General features: G+C 44.3%; 1 protein-coding gene across 2 annotated transcripts in view; it reads left to right on the top strand.

Annotated features, from left to right (window-relative positions):
• LOC124258047 (E3 ubiquitin-protein ligase Trim36-like) overlaps positions 1–11235 on the top strand; it is a 41378-nt gene extending 30143 nt beyond the window's left edge. Inside the window, exons 1-3 of one of the 2 annotated variants that reach the window (XM_046692121.1) lie at positions 7426–7468; positions 8934–9225; positions 9482–11235. In XM_046692121.1, the coding sequence (XP_046548077.1) occupies positions 8934–9225; positions 9482–11124 (1935 nt within the window). In that variant the 5' untranslated portion in view covers positions 7426–7468 and the 3' untranslated portion in view covers positions 11125–11235. Of the gene's footprint in view, positions 1–7425; positions 7469–8933; positions 9226–9481 lie in introns of those variants that run through there. The other variant, XM_046692122.1, reaches the window with a different exon arrangement.
• The last annotated feature ends 4680 nt before the right edge of the window (positions 11236–15915 follow it).

Below are 15915 nucleotides of genomic sequence, written 5' to 3'. Positions count from 1 at the left end.
ACGTTTCTTAGAATATGTATAATCACAATCAGAGGAAATATTTTTTGGTCGCTTTTCAATTATTTAAGGCTGTAGAGGATGAATCTATATTGACGAGATAATTCCTTGTGTTAAGAACATTTTGACGTTAATTTCGCACAAGATTTGCCAACGGTGCTGGTGTCCATTCAGTGAATTAAAGTAGTTTAAGAGGTAGTATCCCATTTTTGATAGCGCCTTGGTCACTGATCTGTTAAGGTGTGAGGTTTCGCAGTGAAAACTGGGACTAACAGAATGGAGCATATTAACCACTGTCAAAACTGGGAGAAGTAGCTGTACCAATTAAGGGTAATTATGTTGATCCGCTTGGGATCGATTCAATCACGATTATGATTGTTATTGAAAATAAGTACCAGTGATATGAAAAAAGACGGGCAAGAGAAGAGCTGACAAGTGTGCCAAAGATTTACGAGGAAGAAAGGAGGAAGATTTTGGATGGGTATGAAGAAGCAACAACTCAACAGATTGCAGCCCGACTTCAGATGTATGAGAGTATCATCAATTTTTCTGCCTGTGGAAGTATGCTGGCTGGCAGTGTTGCTCAGTAATTGGTGACATGCCCTGTCGAACACCGGAGTGGACACCGAAGGTGTCTATAAAACTGTTATTCTGAAGTATTCACATACATGTTGCTCAGTGATTGGTAATTTGATTGACTACTGGTGAATAGTGATTCATTTTAATAATAAATAATAAACTGTTTTATTTTCAGATTATCTTCACTCTACGCCTATTTGTAATTGGAGAACACACAACCAACGAAACGTTTATTTGTTATTTTGCATACATTGTCTATATTTACATAAGTCACATTGGCAGCGAAATCGTGCTGGTATAACTGTGCTGTTATACAACATAGTAACAGTTTAGCAATGTTATTACTAGGTTTTAACTGAATTTCTACGCAGACAAAACGCCTTTATGTTTGAGAGTTTGTGATTCATGTACAGGTTGTCGTGTCAGGTGAACACCAAACGAAAGACTGTGGAATTTTGCGCCAGTCAGATGTCAGCTTTCGAAAACGACTGGCAGTAATTTCTTTATCCCTTTATTCAGAAATTTCTTAGCCAGAAAAACCGGCTCAAACATACCTTTGATAGCTCATGCTATTAGGTGTGTAGTCTGTTTGCAGTGAAAACGTACCGGTGAATTTCACTTTAAACAAAAATGTAAATCGAATAAAGTGAAATTAAGATTGCGAATCCTCATAATTATACCGTGCCAACTGAAAATTTAAATCTTAGATTTTATTCACGAGGGTGAGATTCTATTTATCATCCAAAATCACTTTTCATTAATTTTCAGTGAAATATGTACATCTATCAACACGGTACTGCCATTACACTTGCAGTGCAGCGATGTCATAGCATTGTGACGTCATCAAGTACATGACGTCATAGCATTGTCAGGGCATTGTACAAAATCTACTATCAAAACGATATCTCCTAGGACCAGACACTAGGAAATATCGTTTGATCTCACACAAGCGATATCTCCTGTGGAACACAGTTTGGGATGATAAAGTTGTTTACAAACTATCATTAAAGTATTGACACGGTTCACTGTTTGTTACGAGGGAGGAGTGCAGAGAAAGGGACAGCCAGGTGTTCGAGAAGGACGTTCACAAAGTTATTTATTCATTAACCTGTGCTGTGCCGTCTCCATCCGTTCTCGAACACCCAATTGCGTAGATAGATGCTCATGATGTTGATCAATGGAGTGTCTGGTCCAGACTCGATTACTTACAGACTGCCGCCATATAGCTGGAATATTGAGTGCGGCGTTAAACAAATAACCAACTAACCAACCGAGAAAGAGCAAGGGCTGCTCTGTCGCGAGTCAAATCGCTGGATCTGAGTTGGATAATGGGACACCCTATCATCCACGGGTAGCCATCTGAGCCATTAAGCCTACTCACTCACTCACTCACCCGCCCACCCTATCACCCACTCACTCACTCACTCACTCACTCACCCACCCATCCACTCACTCACTCACTCACTCACTCACTCACTCACCCACCCAAACAGGGAAACTACGGCTTTGCGAAACATAATATAATAAATTCACCTAATCCCTTCAGCGCTCTGGTCTAAGGGAAGCAACTCTTCCCGTACCTGATCTCCAAGTCCTTGTAAACACAGTTGGTCAAAGTGCATGATGAAGGCCTCACAACGAAGGTGACCGTCACTTCAGAGTGATTCCTGGACTGATTCATTTGTGGGAAAATAGTGTTCTGGTCTCAGGTCTAGGAGCTCTTTTTGGAAGAGATCGACATGTCCGACACTTTCGACACTGAAAGCACAGGTAATGTCTATACGTTTCTGATTGTCTGTCTTTCACAATCTGAACCAAGTATATCCAGTAAGGACGGGAGGCACATCAGAGTGGGTGGGGTGGGTAGGATGGACGGGATGGACGTCAAAGTGGGTGGGGCTGGTAGGATGGAAGGGATGGACGTCAAAGTGGGTGGGGCGGGTAGGATGGACGGGATGGACGTCAAAGTGGGTGGGGCGGGTAGGATGGACGGGATGGACGTCAAAGTGGGTGGGATGGACGGGATGGACGTCAAAGTGGGTGGGTGGGATGGACGGGATGGACGTCAAACCGGGTGGGGTGGGTAGGATGGACGGGATGGACGTCACAGTGGGTGGGGTGGGTAGAGTGGAGGGATGGACGTCAAAATGGGTGGGGTGGGTAGGATGGACGGGATGGACGTCAAAGTGGGTGGGGCGGGTAGGATGGACGGGATGGACGTCAAAGTGGGTGGGGCGGGTAGGATGGACGGGATGGACGTCAAAGTGGGTGGGATGGACAGGATGGACGTCAAAGTGGGTGGGATGGACGTCAAAAGTGGGTGGGGGTGGGTAGGATGGACGGGATGGACGTCACAGTGGGTGGGGTGGGTAGAGTGGAGGGAGAGAGGACGTCAAAGTGGGTAGAGCGGACAGGAGGGGCGTCAAATTGGATGGAGCAGGTAGACTGGAGGAGGGACGTCAAAAGTGGGTGGGGCGGACAGGAGGGGCGTCAAAGTGGGTGGGGTGGGTAGGATGGACGGGATGGACGGGATGAACGTCAAAGTGGGTGGGGGCGGTAGGATGGACGGGATGGGCGTCAAAGTGGGTGAAGGGAGGTAGGTAGGATGGGCCGGGATGGACGTAAAAGTGGGTGGGGGGCGGAGTAGGATGGACGGGATGGATGTCAAAGTGGGTGGGGCAGGTAGAGTGGACGGGATGGACGTCAAAATGGGTAAGGGGTGGGTAGGATAGGCAGGATGGGCGTAAAAGTGGGTGGGGCGGGTAGGGTAGAGAGTAGGGACGATAAAGTGGGTGTGGCGATTAGGATAGAGTTGCGACGTCTTGAAGTGGGTGGGGCGGGTAGGGGTAGAGGTAGGAGGTACATCAAAAGTGGGTGGGGGCAGGTTGGGGAGGGACGCCAAAGGGGTGGAGGGAGGGACGTCGAATGGGTGGGGTGTGGATGGGAGGGACGTCAAAGGGGTTGGGCGAGTAGGGAGGAGACGCCAAAGGGGTGGAGAGAGGGACGTCGAATGGGTGGGGTGTGGACGGGAGGGACGTCAAAGGGGTGGGAGTAGAGGGTAGGGACGTCAGAGAAGTGGGGTGGGGCGGGTAGGGAGTGTCGTCAAAATGGGTGAGGGCGGGTAGGTGGAGGGATGGGGCGTGAAAGTGGGTGGGGTAGAGGGTAGGGACGTCATAGTGGGTGGGGCGGGTAGGGTGGAGGGGAGAAAATTTAATTTGACATAGAAAGTACGATCATTTTCGACAATTTACTAGGCTAAAGAGAGTCAGACACTTCAAATTTCTTAACAACAACTTTGATACATGTATCAAATACTCACCATAGAGTACTCATTAAAAATAGGATTGGGACGAGATACCCGGGACGGGTGGGTACCCGTCTCAATACCCCGGACCCGTTATGATCATGTGACCCATAAATTAAACAATGTAATATGTTATTCTTTCATGATAAAAAGGCTGTTTTGAAGATTTATACATAATTACAGTCACTTCTTTTGAATATAATAATACATGGTTAAGGTATTGAAAAGATTTTGCCTCCGAGCTGAAAAATATATTGGCATTTCTTACAAATTTGATATCAGGAATTAACATAACGGATATCCTGGTAGGGTAGGGTAATAGGGGTGGGGTACCCGGGTAGAAAATTTGGACCCGACCCATCCCTAATTAAAAACACATTTTCAGCCACCAAATAAAACATTTCTTTGCTGGGCAAGGTTATTGTGTTAACAAATATAATCCATTTATTATTCAGGAAGATGGGTCCTGATAGCATACTCACTCACTCACTCACTCACTCACCCACCCAAACAGGGAAACTACGGCTTTGCGAAACATTATATAATAAATTCACCTAATCCCTTCAGCGCTCTGGTCTAAGGGAAGCAACTCTTCCCGTACCTGATCTCCAAGTCCTCGTAAACACAGTTGGTCAAAGTGCATGATGAAGGCCTCACAACGAAGGTGACCGTCACTTCAGAGTGATTCCTGGACTGATTCATTTGTGGGAAAATAGTGTTCTGGTCTCAGGTCTAGGAGCTCTTTTTGGAAGAGATCGACATGTCCGACACTTTCGACACTGAAAGCACAGGTAATGTCTATACGTTTCTGATTGTCTGTCTTTCACAATCTGAACCAAGTATATCCAGTAAGGACGGGAGGCACATCAGAGTGGGTGGGGTGGGTAGGATGGACGGGATGGACGTCAAAGTGGGTGGGGCGGGTAGGATGGAAGGGATGGACGTCAAAGTGGGTGGGCGGGTAGGATGGACGGGATGGACGTCAAAGTGGGTGGGGCAGGTAGAGTGGAGGGAGGGACGTCAACGTGGGTAGGGCGGACAGGAGGGACGTCAAATTGGGTAGGGTAGGTAGGATGGACGGGATGGACGTCAAAGTGGGTGGGGCGGGTAGGATGGACGGGATGGACGTCAAAGTGGGTGGGGTGGGTAGGATGGACGGGATGGACGTCACAGTGGGTGGGGTGGGTAGAGTGGAGGGGAGGGACGTCAAAGTGGGTAGGGCGGACAGGAGGGACGTCAAATTGGGTGGGGTGGGTAGGATGGACGGGATGGACGTCAAAGTGGGTGGGGTGGGTAGAGTGGAGGGAGGGACGTCAAAGTGGGTAGGGCGGACAGGAGGGACGTCAAATTCGGTGGGGCGGGTAGACTGGAGGGAGGGACGTCAAAGTGGGTGGGGCGGACAGGAGGGACGTCAAAATGGGTGGGAAGTGGGTAGGATGGACGGGATGGACGGGATGGACGTCAAAGTTAAAAGGTGGGGCCGGTAGGATGGACAGGATGGACGTCAAAGTGGGTGGGGCAGGTAGGATGGACAGGATGGACGTCAAAGTGGGTGGGGTGGGTAGGATGGACAGGATGGATGTCAAAATGGGTGGGGTGGGTAGGATAGACAGGATGGACGTAAAAGTGGGTGGGGCGGTAGGTAGGGTAGACAGTAGGGACGATAAAGTGGGTGTGGCTATTAGGATAGAGGGTAGCGACGTCTTAGTGGGTGGGGCGGGTAGGGTAGAGGGTAGGTACGTCAAAGTGGGTGGGGCGGGTAGGGTGGAGAGGAGGGACGTCAAAGTGAGTAGGGCGGGTTGGGGAGGGACGCCAAAGGGGTGGAGGGAGGGACGTCGAATGGGTGGGGTGTGGATGGGAGGGACGTCAAAGGGTTGGGCGAGTAGGAGGGACGCCAAAAAGGGTGGGAGGAGAGGGACGTCGAATGGGTGGGAATGTGTGGACGGGAGGGACGCCAAGGGGTTGGGCGAGTAGGGAGGGACGCCAAAGGGGTGGAGAGAGGGACGTCGAATGGGTGGGGTGTGGATGGGAGGGACGTCAAAGGGGTGGGGAGGGTGTCGAATGGTTGGAGGAGGGACGTCAAAGTGGGTGGGGTAGAGGGTAGGGACGTCGAAGTGGGTGGGGCGGGTAGGGGAGTGTCGTCAAAATGGGTGGGGCGGGTAGGTTGAGGGGATGGGGCGTGAAAGTGGGTGGGGTAGAGGGTAGGGACGTCAAAGTGAGTGGGGCGGGTAGGGTGGAGGGGAGGAAATTTAATTTGACATAGAAAGTACGATCATTTTCGACAATTTACTAGGCTAAAGAGAGTCAGACACTTCAAATTTCTTAACAACAACTTTGATACATGTATCAAATACTCACCATAGAGTACTCATTAAAAATAGGATTGGGACGAGTAACCCGGATACCCGGGACGGGTGGGTACCCGTCTCAATACCCCGGACCCGTTATGATCATGTGACCCATAAATTAAACAATGTAATATGTTATTCTTTCATGATAAAAAGGCTGTTTTGAAGATTTATACATAATTACAGTCACTTCTTTGAAATATAATACATGGTTAAGGTATTGAAAAGATTTTGCCTCCGAGCTGAAAAATATATTGGCATTTCTTACAAATTTGATATCAGGAATTAACATAACGGATATCCTGGTAGGGTAGGGTAATAGGGGGTGGGGTACCCGGGTAGAAAATTTGGACCCGTCCCATCCCTAATTAAAAACACATTTTCAGCCACCAAATAAAACATTTCTTTGCTGGGCAAAGTTATTGTGTTAACAAATATAATCCATTTATTATTCAGGAAGATGGGTCCTGATAGCATACTCACTCACTCACCTACCAGTCACCCAAAACTGAGAAAACACGCTTTGTGAAATATAAATATGATAAATTCAACCAAGAAGATCGGCCATGATAGCAAACGAAAATGCAAGCAATATGCAATTTTGAACATTTCAGATGAACAAACTGAAGAAACATTTACTAGAAGAGCTTGGTTACGTTAGATTGAAAAGCGTTACATTGACGGCGCAACTGAACATGCATGTATTTGGACCAGGGAAAAGCTTCGTGTTTTACATGTCCCTACACAGGATATCTACCATCGAAGCACACAGGTGTGGACACCGTTTAATCATACGTATTGTCCTTTACAAACGGTACCATTTACCTCTCTGTATATACACATGGACAATGTATAAATATGCACAAAAAATATAAATGAAAGTCAGTTTATTTACAAAACAACAAGGTTCATCAACACATTCATCAGCGATTTGATTTAATTATTATTTACATAAAGATGATCACTTAAGCATCTATTGCAATTTAGAATTTGACTATCCATATAACGTGTTCCAAAAATGCCACTTAAAGACGTTATGCATTACGTGTTTGCAAAACAATTTACTAATCGAAAGATATGGATATCTGCTCTGTTGATTGCATAGATTCGAAAGGATATATATAAATAACGGTTGTTTACATTCCTTGAAAACCCGACGTCAAGAAACCACGTGACCGACGTGACACACGACAACCAGGAACTGGTTGGCAGTCAGTCGATTTACGGTGTTGTAATAGTGGTAAGTCTCACGTTACTATAACACAGTACAAACAAACAAACTTATAACTCTACCTTGGATTTTAGCAAGGATTTCGTTTCACTGTTGGATGTTATTTAGTGGTGAGTACGGGTGGTATTTCGCTTTTGTTTTAGCACAAGTGAGGACGGGACCTGTGAAGATCCGGGTTAGAATTGATCTTCAGCAACCTTTGCTTGTCGTAAGTGGCGACTGACGGGATCGGGGTGTCAGGTTCACTTGCCTGGTTGACACATGTCACGGTATGCCCATTGCATAGATCGATGTTCATGATGTTGATCACTGGATTATCTGGTCTAGACTCGATTATTCACAGACGGCCGCCATATAGCTGGAATATTGCTGCATTAAACAACAAACCAGACTAATAGTGAGGACAGAGCTTTCGCTTTAATACAGAAAGTAGACTTTGCATCAACATATGTCTTTCTATTGTGTCAGGGTGTTGAAATTTCAAAATTGAAAATAACTACCCATCTCTGTGCTGCTGTGCAAAGTGTTTCCTAACACGGATTTATGTTAACACGGAATTATATTAACACGGAACTAATATTAACACGGATTTACAACAAATTTATAGTACTGTCAATCATGGCTTTGTGGTGATGTACATGCATTCACCAGAGTTATGTTCCTTTAAACATCGTGTGTTGTGCAATGTATGTATGTGCGTGCGTGCGTGCGTGCGTGCGTGTGACTTACTCTACAGATTTCACGGAACTAATACATCTAGAATTGTACATACGTTTTGATTATGTGTTAGTTTAGATCCATGCGTCCCTCAACATTCACTGCTTAAAACACTCGTATGTCATCAGTGACATTACTCATTCACCGTTAGAAAATGAAACAGGATATTAAAGCGTTTCAACTCACGCCTCATGCATACTGAAATTAACACGTAAAGGAAACGACTTTGTCGTTCTGGTTTCAGTTTGAATCCAATCAAATTATTGTCCATCAATACGCTTTATGATTTAGGTCATTGATTAAAAGCAATATTTATGAACCTAACAGATTGGGTGGGCATTAATCTTCTAAATCATGATGAATAACTTGTGCAATCATGAAAAGCATTTCTTTACCTATACTGAAATAGTTTCTAGGTGGATGCAGATGGGATGTTTAGGGTTAGACAAATAAAATGTTTTTCCTTGATATACGTTACTCACTGTTGTGTACATGTATTGCCAACAGATTTGTGAGTCTAAAGGCATAAGAGTTATCCCCCTTCCCTACACCGGCACTGGCGAATGCACCTTTCTCCTTCAATTCGTTCCACGAGGCGTCTTCTGTCGTCACTTATTTTCAATCTGACGATGCATGTCACATTCAGGTGTTACGCCAACGAATGTCGGGGTTAAAATGCCCATTTACCGCTTCTTCCGTTTTATTAAAACTACAAAAGTAGCACTTGTATTTCTTTAACCCTTACGTTTTACTACAGATGGCGACTGCCAAGAAACTGACAGACAACCACCTCACCTGTGTCATCTGTACCGAGGTGTTCACAGACCCTGCCACACTTCAGTGTAATCACACATTCTGTAAGTCTTGTCTGCTAAAATACACCAACACACAGCCTGATGCAATACAAGCCAAGTCCATCCCATGTCCCTCCTGTAGACAACTGACGAAGGTGACCACCCCTGACAGTCCAGTAGAGGAGTGGGTCAGTCAGCTGAAACCAAGCCATGTCATACAGGGGCTGATGGACGACTTTGGACCAGAGAGCAAAGGTAACCAATTGAGAGTTTAATTTTAAGTTTTTGTTGTGGATTTTTTGCTTTGCTTTCCTGTAAACTGCATACATAATTCGAAATCTATTTAGGAAAGTTTGATAGATTTTTTCTTCATTCACATTACATTTGAAACACCATCGTATGCCTATAAGATAAAAAATTATCAGACTGAGTACAATGTAATGGGTTTTAATAATTTCCAATGCATTCCAATATCCAGAACAAAAAACCACCTTGCTCTTGGTCATTACAGCGGCCCATGTAAATATCTGCAGTGTTTGCAAAACACAAGAGAAGACAACTCCTGCCACCTCGTGGTGCTCCGTCTGTGACGAGGTCTTCTGTGATGGATGTCTGAAGATGCACAACATGATGTCAATGTCACGTAACCATGAAGTTGTGGGTTTGTCTGATACCACCAAAAGAAAAGCCAAGCAATGCTTCATGTGTAAATCCCACAAAGACGAACAGATTAAGTTGTTCTGTAAGGATTGTAGGACGGCCATTTGTCATACATGCTGCAGTATAAAACACAGGAAATGTGACGATGTTGATACTTTAGATAATATGACCCCTGTTGTCAGAGAACACCTGTCAAATCAAAACCAAGATGTGAAACTCAAAATGACAACTTCAGAAAAGAGAATTATCTTCAAGAAATCTCAACTTGTAAAAACAGAGTCTAATGCGCAAAGTACCATGGAGGAAATCAGGCAATTACGCCAGAAAGTGGTAGAAGTGATTTTACGGAAGGAGAAACAACTCCTTGATAAAGTTGATCGGTTTTCCAATAAACAATTACAGGAATTACAAGCGGAAATGAAATACCAGGAGATTGAGCTGCAGATGTACCAGCAACAGTATGAGTTCACAGCCAATGCTGTCACGTCCAACTGTGAGATGGACATGTATGCCATCTATGAGTCGGTGGGTGAGGAGTCGACAGACAACGGAGACACGGACAACCGACCAGCACCAGGAAGGGCTGTATTTACTCACGACATGGACAAGCTGAGTAAAGCAGTAGATGAACTCCAGCTTGGGGAGGTTGATGTTGTTTGTGATGTTAGTGACGTTAGTGACCGCCAGTCTACCCCTGTTCTACATCACACTATTGACTGTAAGGCAAATGAAAATGACAGTGGGGAGCCTTATTTGTATGACGTCACAGTGTTGACTGTTGATGGTATAAAAGTAACAGTAGTTGCAGATTACACTAACAACAGCATCAAAACATATCAAACATCAAAACAAAACACACTAAGTAATCGTCTATTTGTTTCCAATTGTCCTCGTCAAATAGCAAAGCTAAATGAGAGTCGGATAGCTGTCAGTGTTCCGGGCAGTCATGAAATAGTTACAGTGGATGTTACTCCAGATCCTGTATTGCTGTCAACTATCAAAACAACTAAAAGGTACTACGCTCTAGCCTGTCTGAGTCCTTCACAGCTGGTTGCAGGTACAGATGGACAGTCTCACTCTGTGCACATACTGGACATGACAGGGAATATACTGAAGTCTATCAACACGGGTGTCATAGAGAATCCGGACCGTATCCATGTCACCAGTAATAACAACTTGATAGTCAGTGATGGATCAGTAAAATCCCTCGTATCTGTGACCAGGGAAGGAGAAGCTGTTTTCACCTACACACCCACAGGGGACAGAGCTTTGAGATGGCCATGTGGTATCACAACAACCAGCACAGGAGATATCCTGTTTGTAGCCTGCCACTCCCACAAGGTGATTCAGCTGACAGAGTCAGGGCAGTTTGTCAGAGATGTCCTCACACAACAGGATGGTCTGAAATATCCCCGTGGTATCTGTGTTGATGGAGACGGGTTTGTGTATGTTGCGTTTATGCGATATGTAAAGGTATTCGAATTTAGAAAGTGAGGCGTGGTTCAAATGTGTGCATAATTCAATCACACAGTACACTTTCTGTTGCAGGTCAACTTCACGTATTGTTTATGGCTTCTAATGTAATTCACAAAGTTAGGACATTGACGAAACGCTAGATCTCATGTATGGCAATATATAATCTCAATCACAGGCATGAGACAATCGTTGATGAAGAAAGCAGTAACAGACATTTGTTATTATGCTTCTATTATTCATTATGTGATGGTCTCCGTAAAATATATATGAGTTTCTACGTTTATGTATATGTGTTATGAAATATTCAATAAAAATTGTGCAATATAACACATTTAGTGAATCATATTCGCTATATTCTATGTAGCCTGCGTGAGATTAATAACCATATTGTGACCCCCTGGCCACAAAACCAAAGTTCAAAGTATTTCGTACTTACGTTACTCCTTGCGGCCATGCAGTGGACCAGGTTTACCACTTTTACTTCCAAGAAGATAGAACTTATTTTGGTGTTTAATTTTCAGAACATCCACACCAGTTCAGGGGAGTTGGGTAGCTAAGTGGTTAAAGCGTTCACTTGTCACACTGTCGACCCAGATTCCCCATGAGGTTACAATGTGTGAAGCCCATTTCTTGTGTCTCCCGTCCTGATATTGCTGGATATGTTGCTATAACGAAACTCACTCACTCACTCCACACCAGTTCCTCGCCGGCCATCATTTATCTGAATAACTGCAATACATTTCACAAGTTGAACAGAAGCTCCCTACCACAGAACCTAGAGCTTGTATGGAAGTCACGAAGACATAAGGGCTAAGATCGCTGTGTGGAACAATGTGCGGTTGTACAAAACAAACTGAGCGCTACAACTGTCGTAAGTCAATGTTAAGGTGTGGGAGTCACGATCACCTGAGGGCTAAGATTTCTCTGTAGAACAATGTGCGGTTGTACAAAACAAGCTGAGCGCTACAACTGTCGTAAGTCAATGTTAAGGTGTTGAAGTTATGATGACTTTAGAGCTAAGATCGCCCTATGGAACGGTACTAGGCTCCTGGTCAAGGGATCTTGAAAGAGATAATATTTCAATGAGGTTTATACCATAAGAGTTAACACAAAACAAAAACTTAAAGTTATCTTCATGATCCTGAAGTCTGGTCACCAATCAGGACCATATCTCCCCTGGAACTCTGCATGCGTACGTACGAGTGCGTGTGTGTCTGTGTGTGTGCGTATGCTAGTGTACGTGTGCGTGTGAAAAGTTGCGAAAAAGCACTAATTCCCACTTGTCACTAGATTGTCAGGGTTAGGGTTAGGGCGCAACAAAAGGAATGTTCGCCATTCTTCAGTGTTTGTTGTATGTTTATTGCTCAATGCCTCACCAAGAAATAATCAATTTTGTGATAATGGCCTGATGACAACTGAGTCTGGACCAGACAATCAAGTGATTTACATTACATCAATGAGAAATTTGTATGGCTTGATGTGCATTCTCCACTAAGTGGGACGATTTTGGATATGTAACATTTCAAAATGTTTCTTCCGAATATTATTAGCTTTGTCTAGAACAAGACATAAGATATCTGGAACAATAACTTAATGACCAAAATCTGCCTAATATTATTTTAACCAATGCCTTAAATGGTGTATATCAAATGTCAGAAACTCAGATACGTTAACACGGTACATAAATTATGAAAAAATACTGCTTTGAAAGTGTAAATAATATGTTCTTTAAAGCATTGGTGTTGAGTTTGTGAATGTGTTGTTAATCATATTTCATCACACATTATATCTAGGATTGAAAGAGTTAGGATATAGGTAGGGATATAGGGTAAATATGATGAAGACATAAACTTTCGGACCATTTAAGAATTTTATAGGTATTTGTCGTTTTAAATCACAACCTGACTGTCTCCGGACGTGAGGTGCGATATTGATGCCAAGACAGTTGAAGGTATTCTCATACTGGTGGACTAAGTAAAACCACTGCTTCTAACGGGCGTATTTCAGGAACATGAACATATAAAATTGATTAAAAAATTAAAGTATCTGATGTAGTTTTCATTCTATTGTATTGTATTATTGTATTATTAAAATGCCTTCAAACATGTTTCCATGACATAACACAACTATTAGGAACAAAATACATATTATGAGATTAGATATCCTTTACACCTGCGACATTGAGACTGACGATGCATGTTTAACGAATCTGATGGTCATCTTTCCTTGTGTGTTTATTTTTAATATCACTTTAACACAACAACATCAACTCAAACAACCATTAACATTGTAATATGAAACATTTAGTGTTCTCAGCTAAACGCCTGCGACACTGAGACAGAAGATGCCTGTTAAGTATGTGATGGACATCTCTCATTGTTGGATATCACTTTACAACAACAAAATCAACTCAAAATCCATCGTCGGATAGTACCTTAACTAAATATTAACTCAAACAACCATTAACATTGCAATGCTACTGGACAATGTAACCATATATAAATTATTTCACAAAATCATTAGACAAAAAATCCATCATCAGATGTAGATACGTTAACAGTATTATCAGATACGTGGAATAGAGTTGCGCTAACTTGTCAAGAGTTACATTAGTCACTGTTTAATTTATAGAAAGTAGATCGGAGCATGACCACATTAACACTCATTGATAAATGTAAATGTTTTATAAACGTGATCTAACAAACAAAGGGAATAATACCAAGTTACATCAAATACGTTAACATACAGAAGGCTACGTTAAATATTTTTGTTAGCGTTTGTCACAGAGAGGGTTCAGTCTAAGCCTTCTAAGACACATTCAATGAAAATACGATTATAAATGTATACGAACATAATTATCTAGGTGATCCGATACGAATAGTTTATCCTCACTAGAGAACAGGCTAGTCCACACACACAATGGCGCAAAGTTCCAACCCTGTGCTTAAACTGGAAACACACGTAAATACACGAATACCCGAACAATTCTGAGTGGAAAGTAAAGACTATCATGTATATGCCGATGTAATCCGAATGAAAATAAAGTCATCCTTGTTTGTGGTTAACGTATCTGATGAAATCTTATCTGATGACCACTAACGTAAACACCAGGTCATGTGTTATATACTGGGGATGATTGAGGCAAGTATTTGATACTGTCCTCCATGAGACCCTAAACCCTACCATTATTGTAATGGTTGTTGTCAAATCAACTAGGTCTAGTTAACGTATCTTTTGGATGTTTGCAATATCGTCAAGCTAAAATCGTCCCACTTAGTGGATAATGGGTGTAAAGCATTCGCTTGTCACGCCAAAGACCTAGGTATAATTCATGGGTACAATATTAATGAAGCCTATATATGGTGTCCCCTGCCGTGATATCGCTGGAAAACTACTAAAACCGACACATAAGCTACTCTCACTCACCAACTCGCGTCACTGTCACCTATCAGATCTCATTGCCTACTTGCCCTTCCTTAAACCATGACGACTGTCACCCGAAACGTCGAGTTCATCCATTTTCTACGTACATGTGGGTGGGGCGGGGGAGGGAGGAGGGAGGGACGTCAGAGTGGGTGGGGCAGTAGGGGTGGACGGCAGGGTCGCCAGAGTGGATGGGGCGGAGGTAGGGTAAAGGGGGAGGGACGTCAAAGTGGGTAAGGCGGGCAAGCTGGACTAAAAGGACGTCAGAATGGGTGGGGCGAGGTAGGGTGGACTGGGAGGGACGTCAGAGTGGGTGTTGAGGTAGGTTGGCGGAGAAGGATGTCAGAGTGGGTGGGGCGGGTAGGGTGGACGGGAGGGACTTCAGAGTGGGTGATGAGGGTAGGTTGAAGGAGAGGGACGCGAGAGTGGGTTGGGTGAACAGGGGAGGGACGTCCAAAGGTGGAGTAGGGCAGGTAGGTTGGACAGGAGAGAAGTCAGAGTTAGTGGGGCGGGTTGGGTGGTCAGGAGGGACGTCAAAGTGGAGTAGGGCGGCTAGGAAGGACGGGAGGGACGTCAGAATAGGTTGGGCGGGTAGGGTGGACGGGAGGGACGTCAAAGTGAGTGGGGCGGGTAGGGTGGACGGGAGGGACGTCAAAGTGAGTGGGGCGGGCAGGGTGGACGGAAGGGACGTCAAATTGGGTAGGGCGGGTAGGACTGATGGTGTATTCCCATACTGCCTACAGTTCCAAACTGCCTACAGGTTAAAACAACATGATACGGTCCAGTGATCAGGAAGTGAATACACCGATCTGACCTGTTCTACCCCTGCTAAAATGAACTTAACTGGTTAGCTGGTTCTATGGTGTCTTCCCACTCTGCCTACAGAAGTTTACCAAGTGTTGGTTGGTAGGACATCTTTATTCATTCTGAGAATTCTCAGACTTTACATGGAGACCTGGATTTATCATGAAAAACTGATAGGTTTTACAGTCTTTCAGTGGTTTTACAGTCTTTCAGTGGTTTTACAGCCTTTTACTTGTTTCACAATTACACACAACTGACAATCACTTTGCAAACTTGATGAGATGTCCAGCAGCATCAAGGTACTGAAGAGGCGTTTTTCTGCCGCTCTGGAGGTGCTCCTTCAGTCTCAGAAGTCTGTCATCGAGCTCTCTGTAAACACGCTTGCGTGACTTGGGGAGGACACCACAGTCGAGCTGAGCACGTTGAGCTTTGTCTACGGTTTCGATTTTCTTGATGTTGCAGATGAAGAGGTAGATGTTTGGGTGGGCTTTGGCAATAAGGTTTTTCAGCCTCAGGTGCCACCCCTCAAGGTGGTTGTTAGTCCGCGGGCCAATATTTCCATACTGCGTCCAGATTCGTACC

The sequence above is a fragment of the Haliotis rubra genome, unplaced genomic scaffold (genome assembly GCF_003918875.1).
Source record: "Haliotis rubra isolate DU_JTF1 unplaced genomic scaffold, ASM391887v1 Scf68, whole genome shotgun sequence".
Classification (NCBI taxonomy): Eukaryota; Metazoa; Mollusca; class Gastropoda; order Lepetellida; family Haliotidae; genus Haliotis; species Haliotis rubra.
The sequence above is the reverse complement of the archived record's forward strand: the minus strand, read 5'-3'. Positions and strand labels throughout refer to the sequence as shown.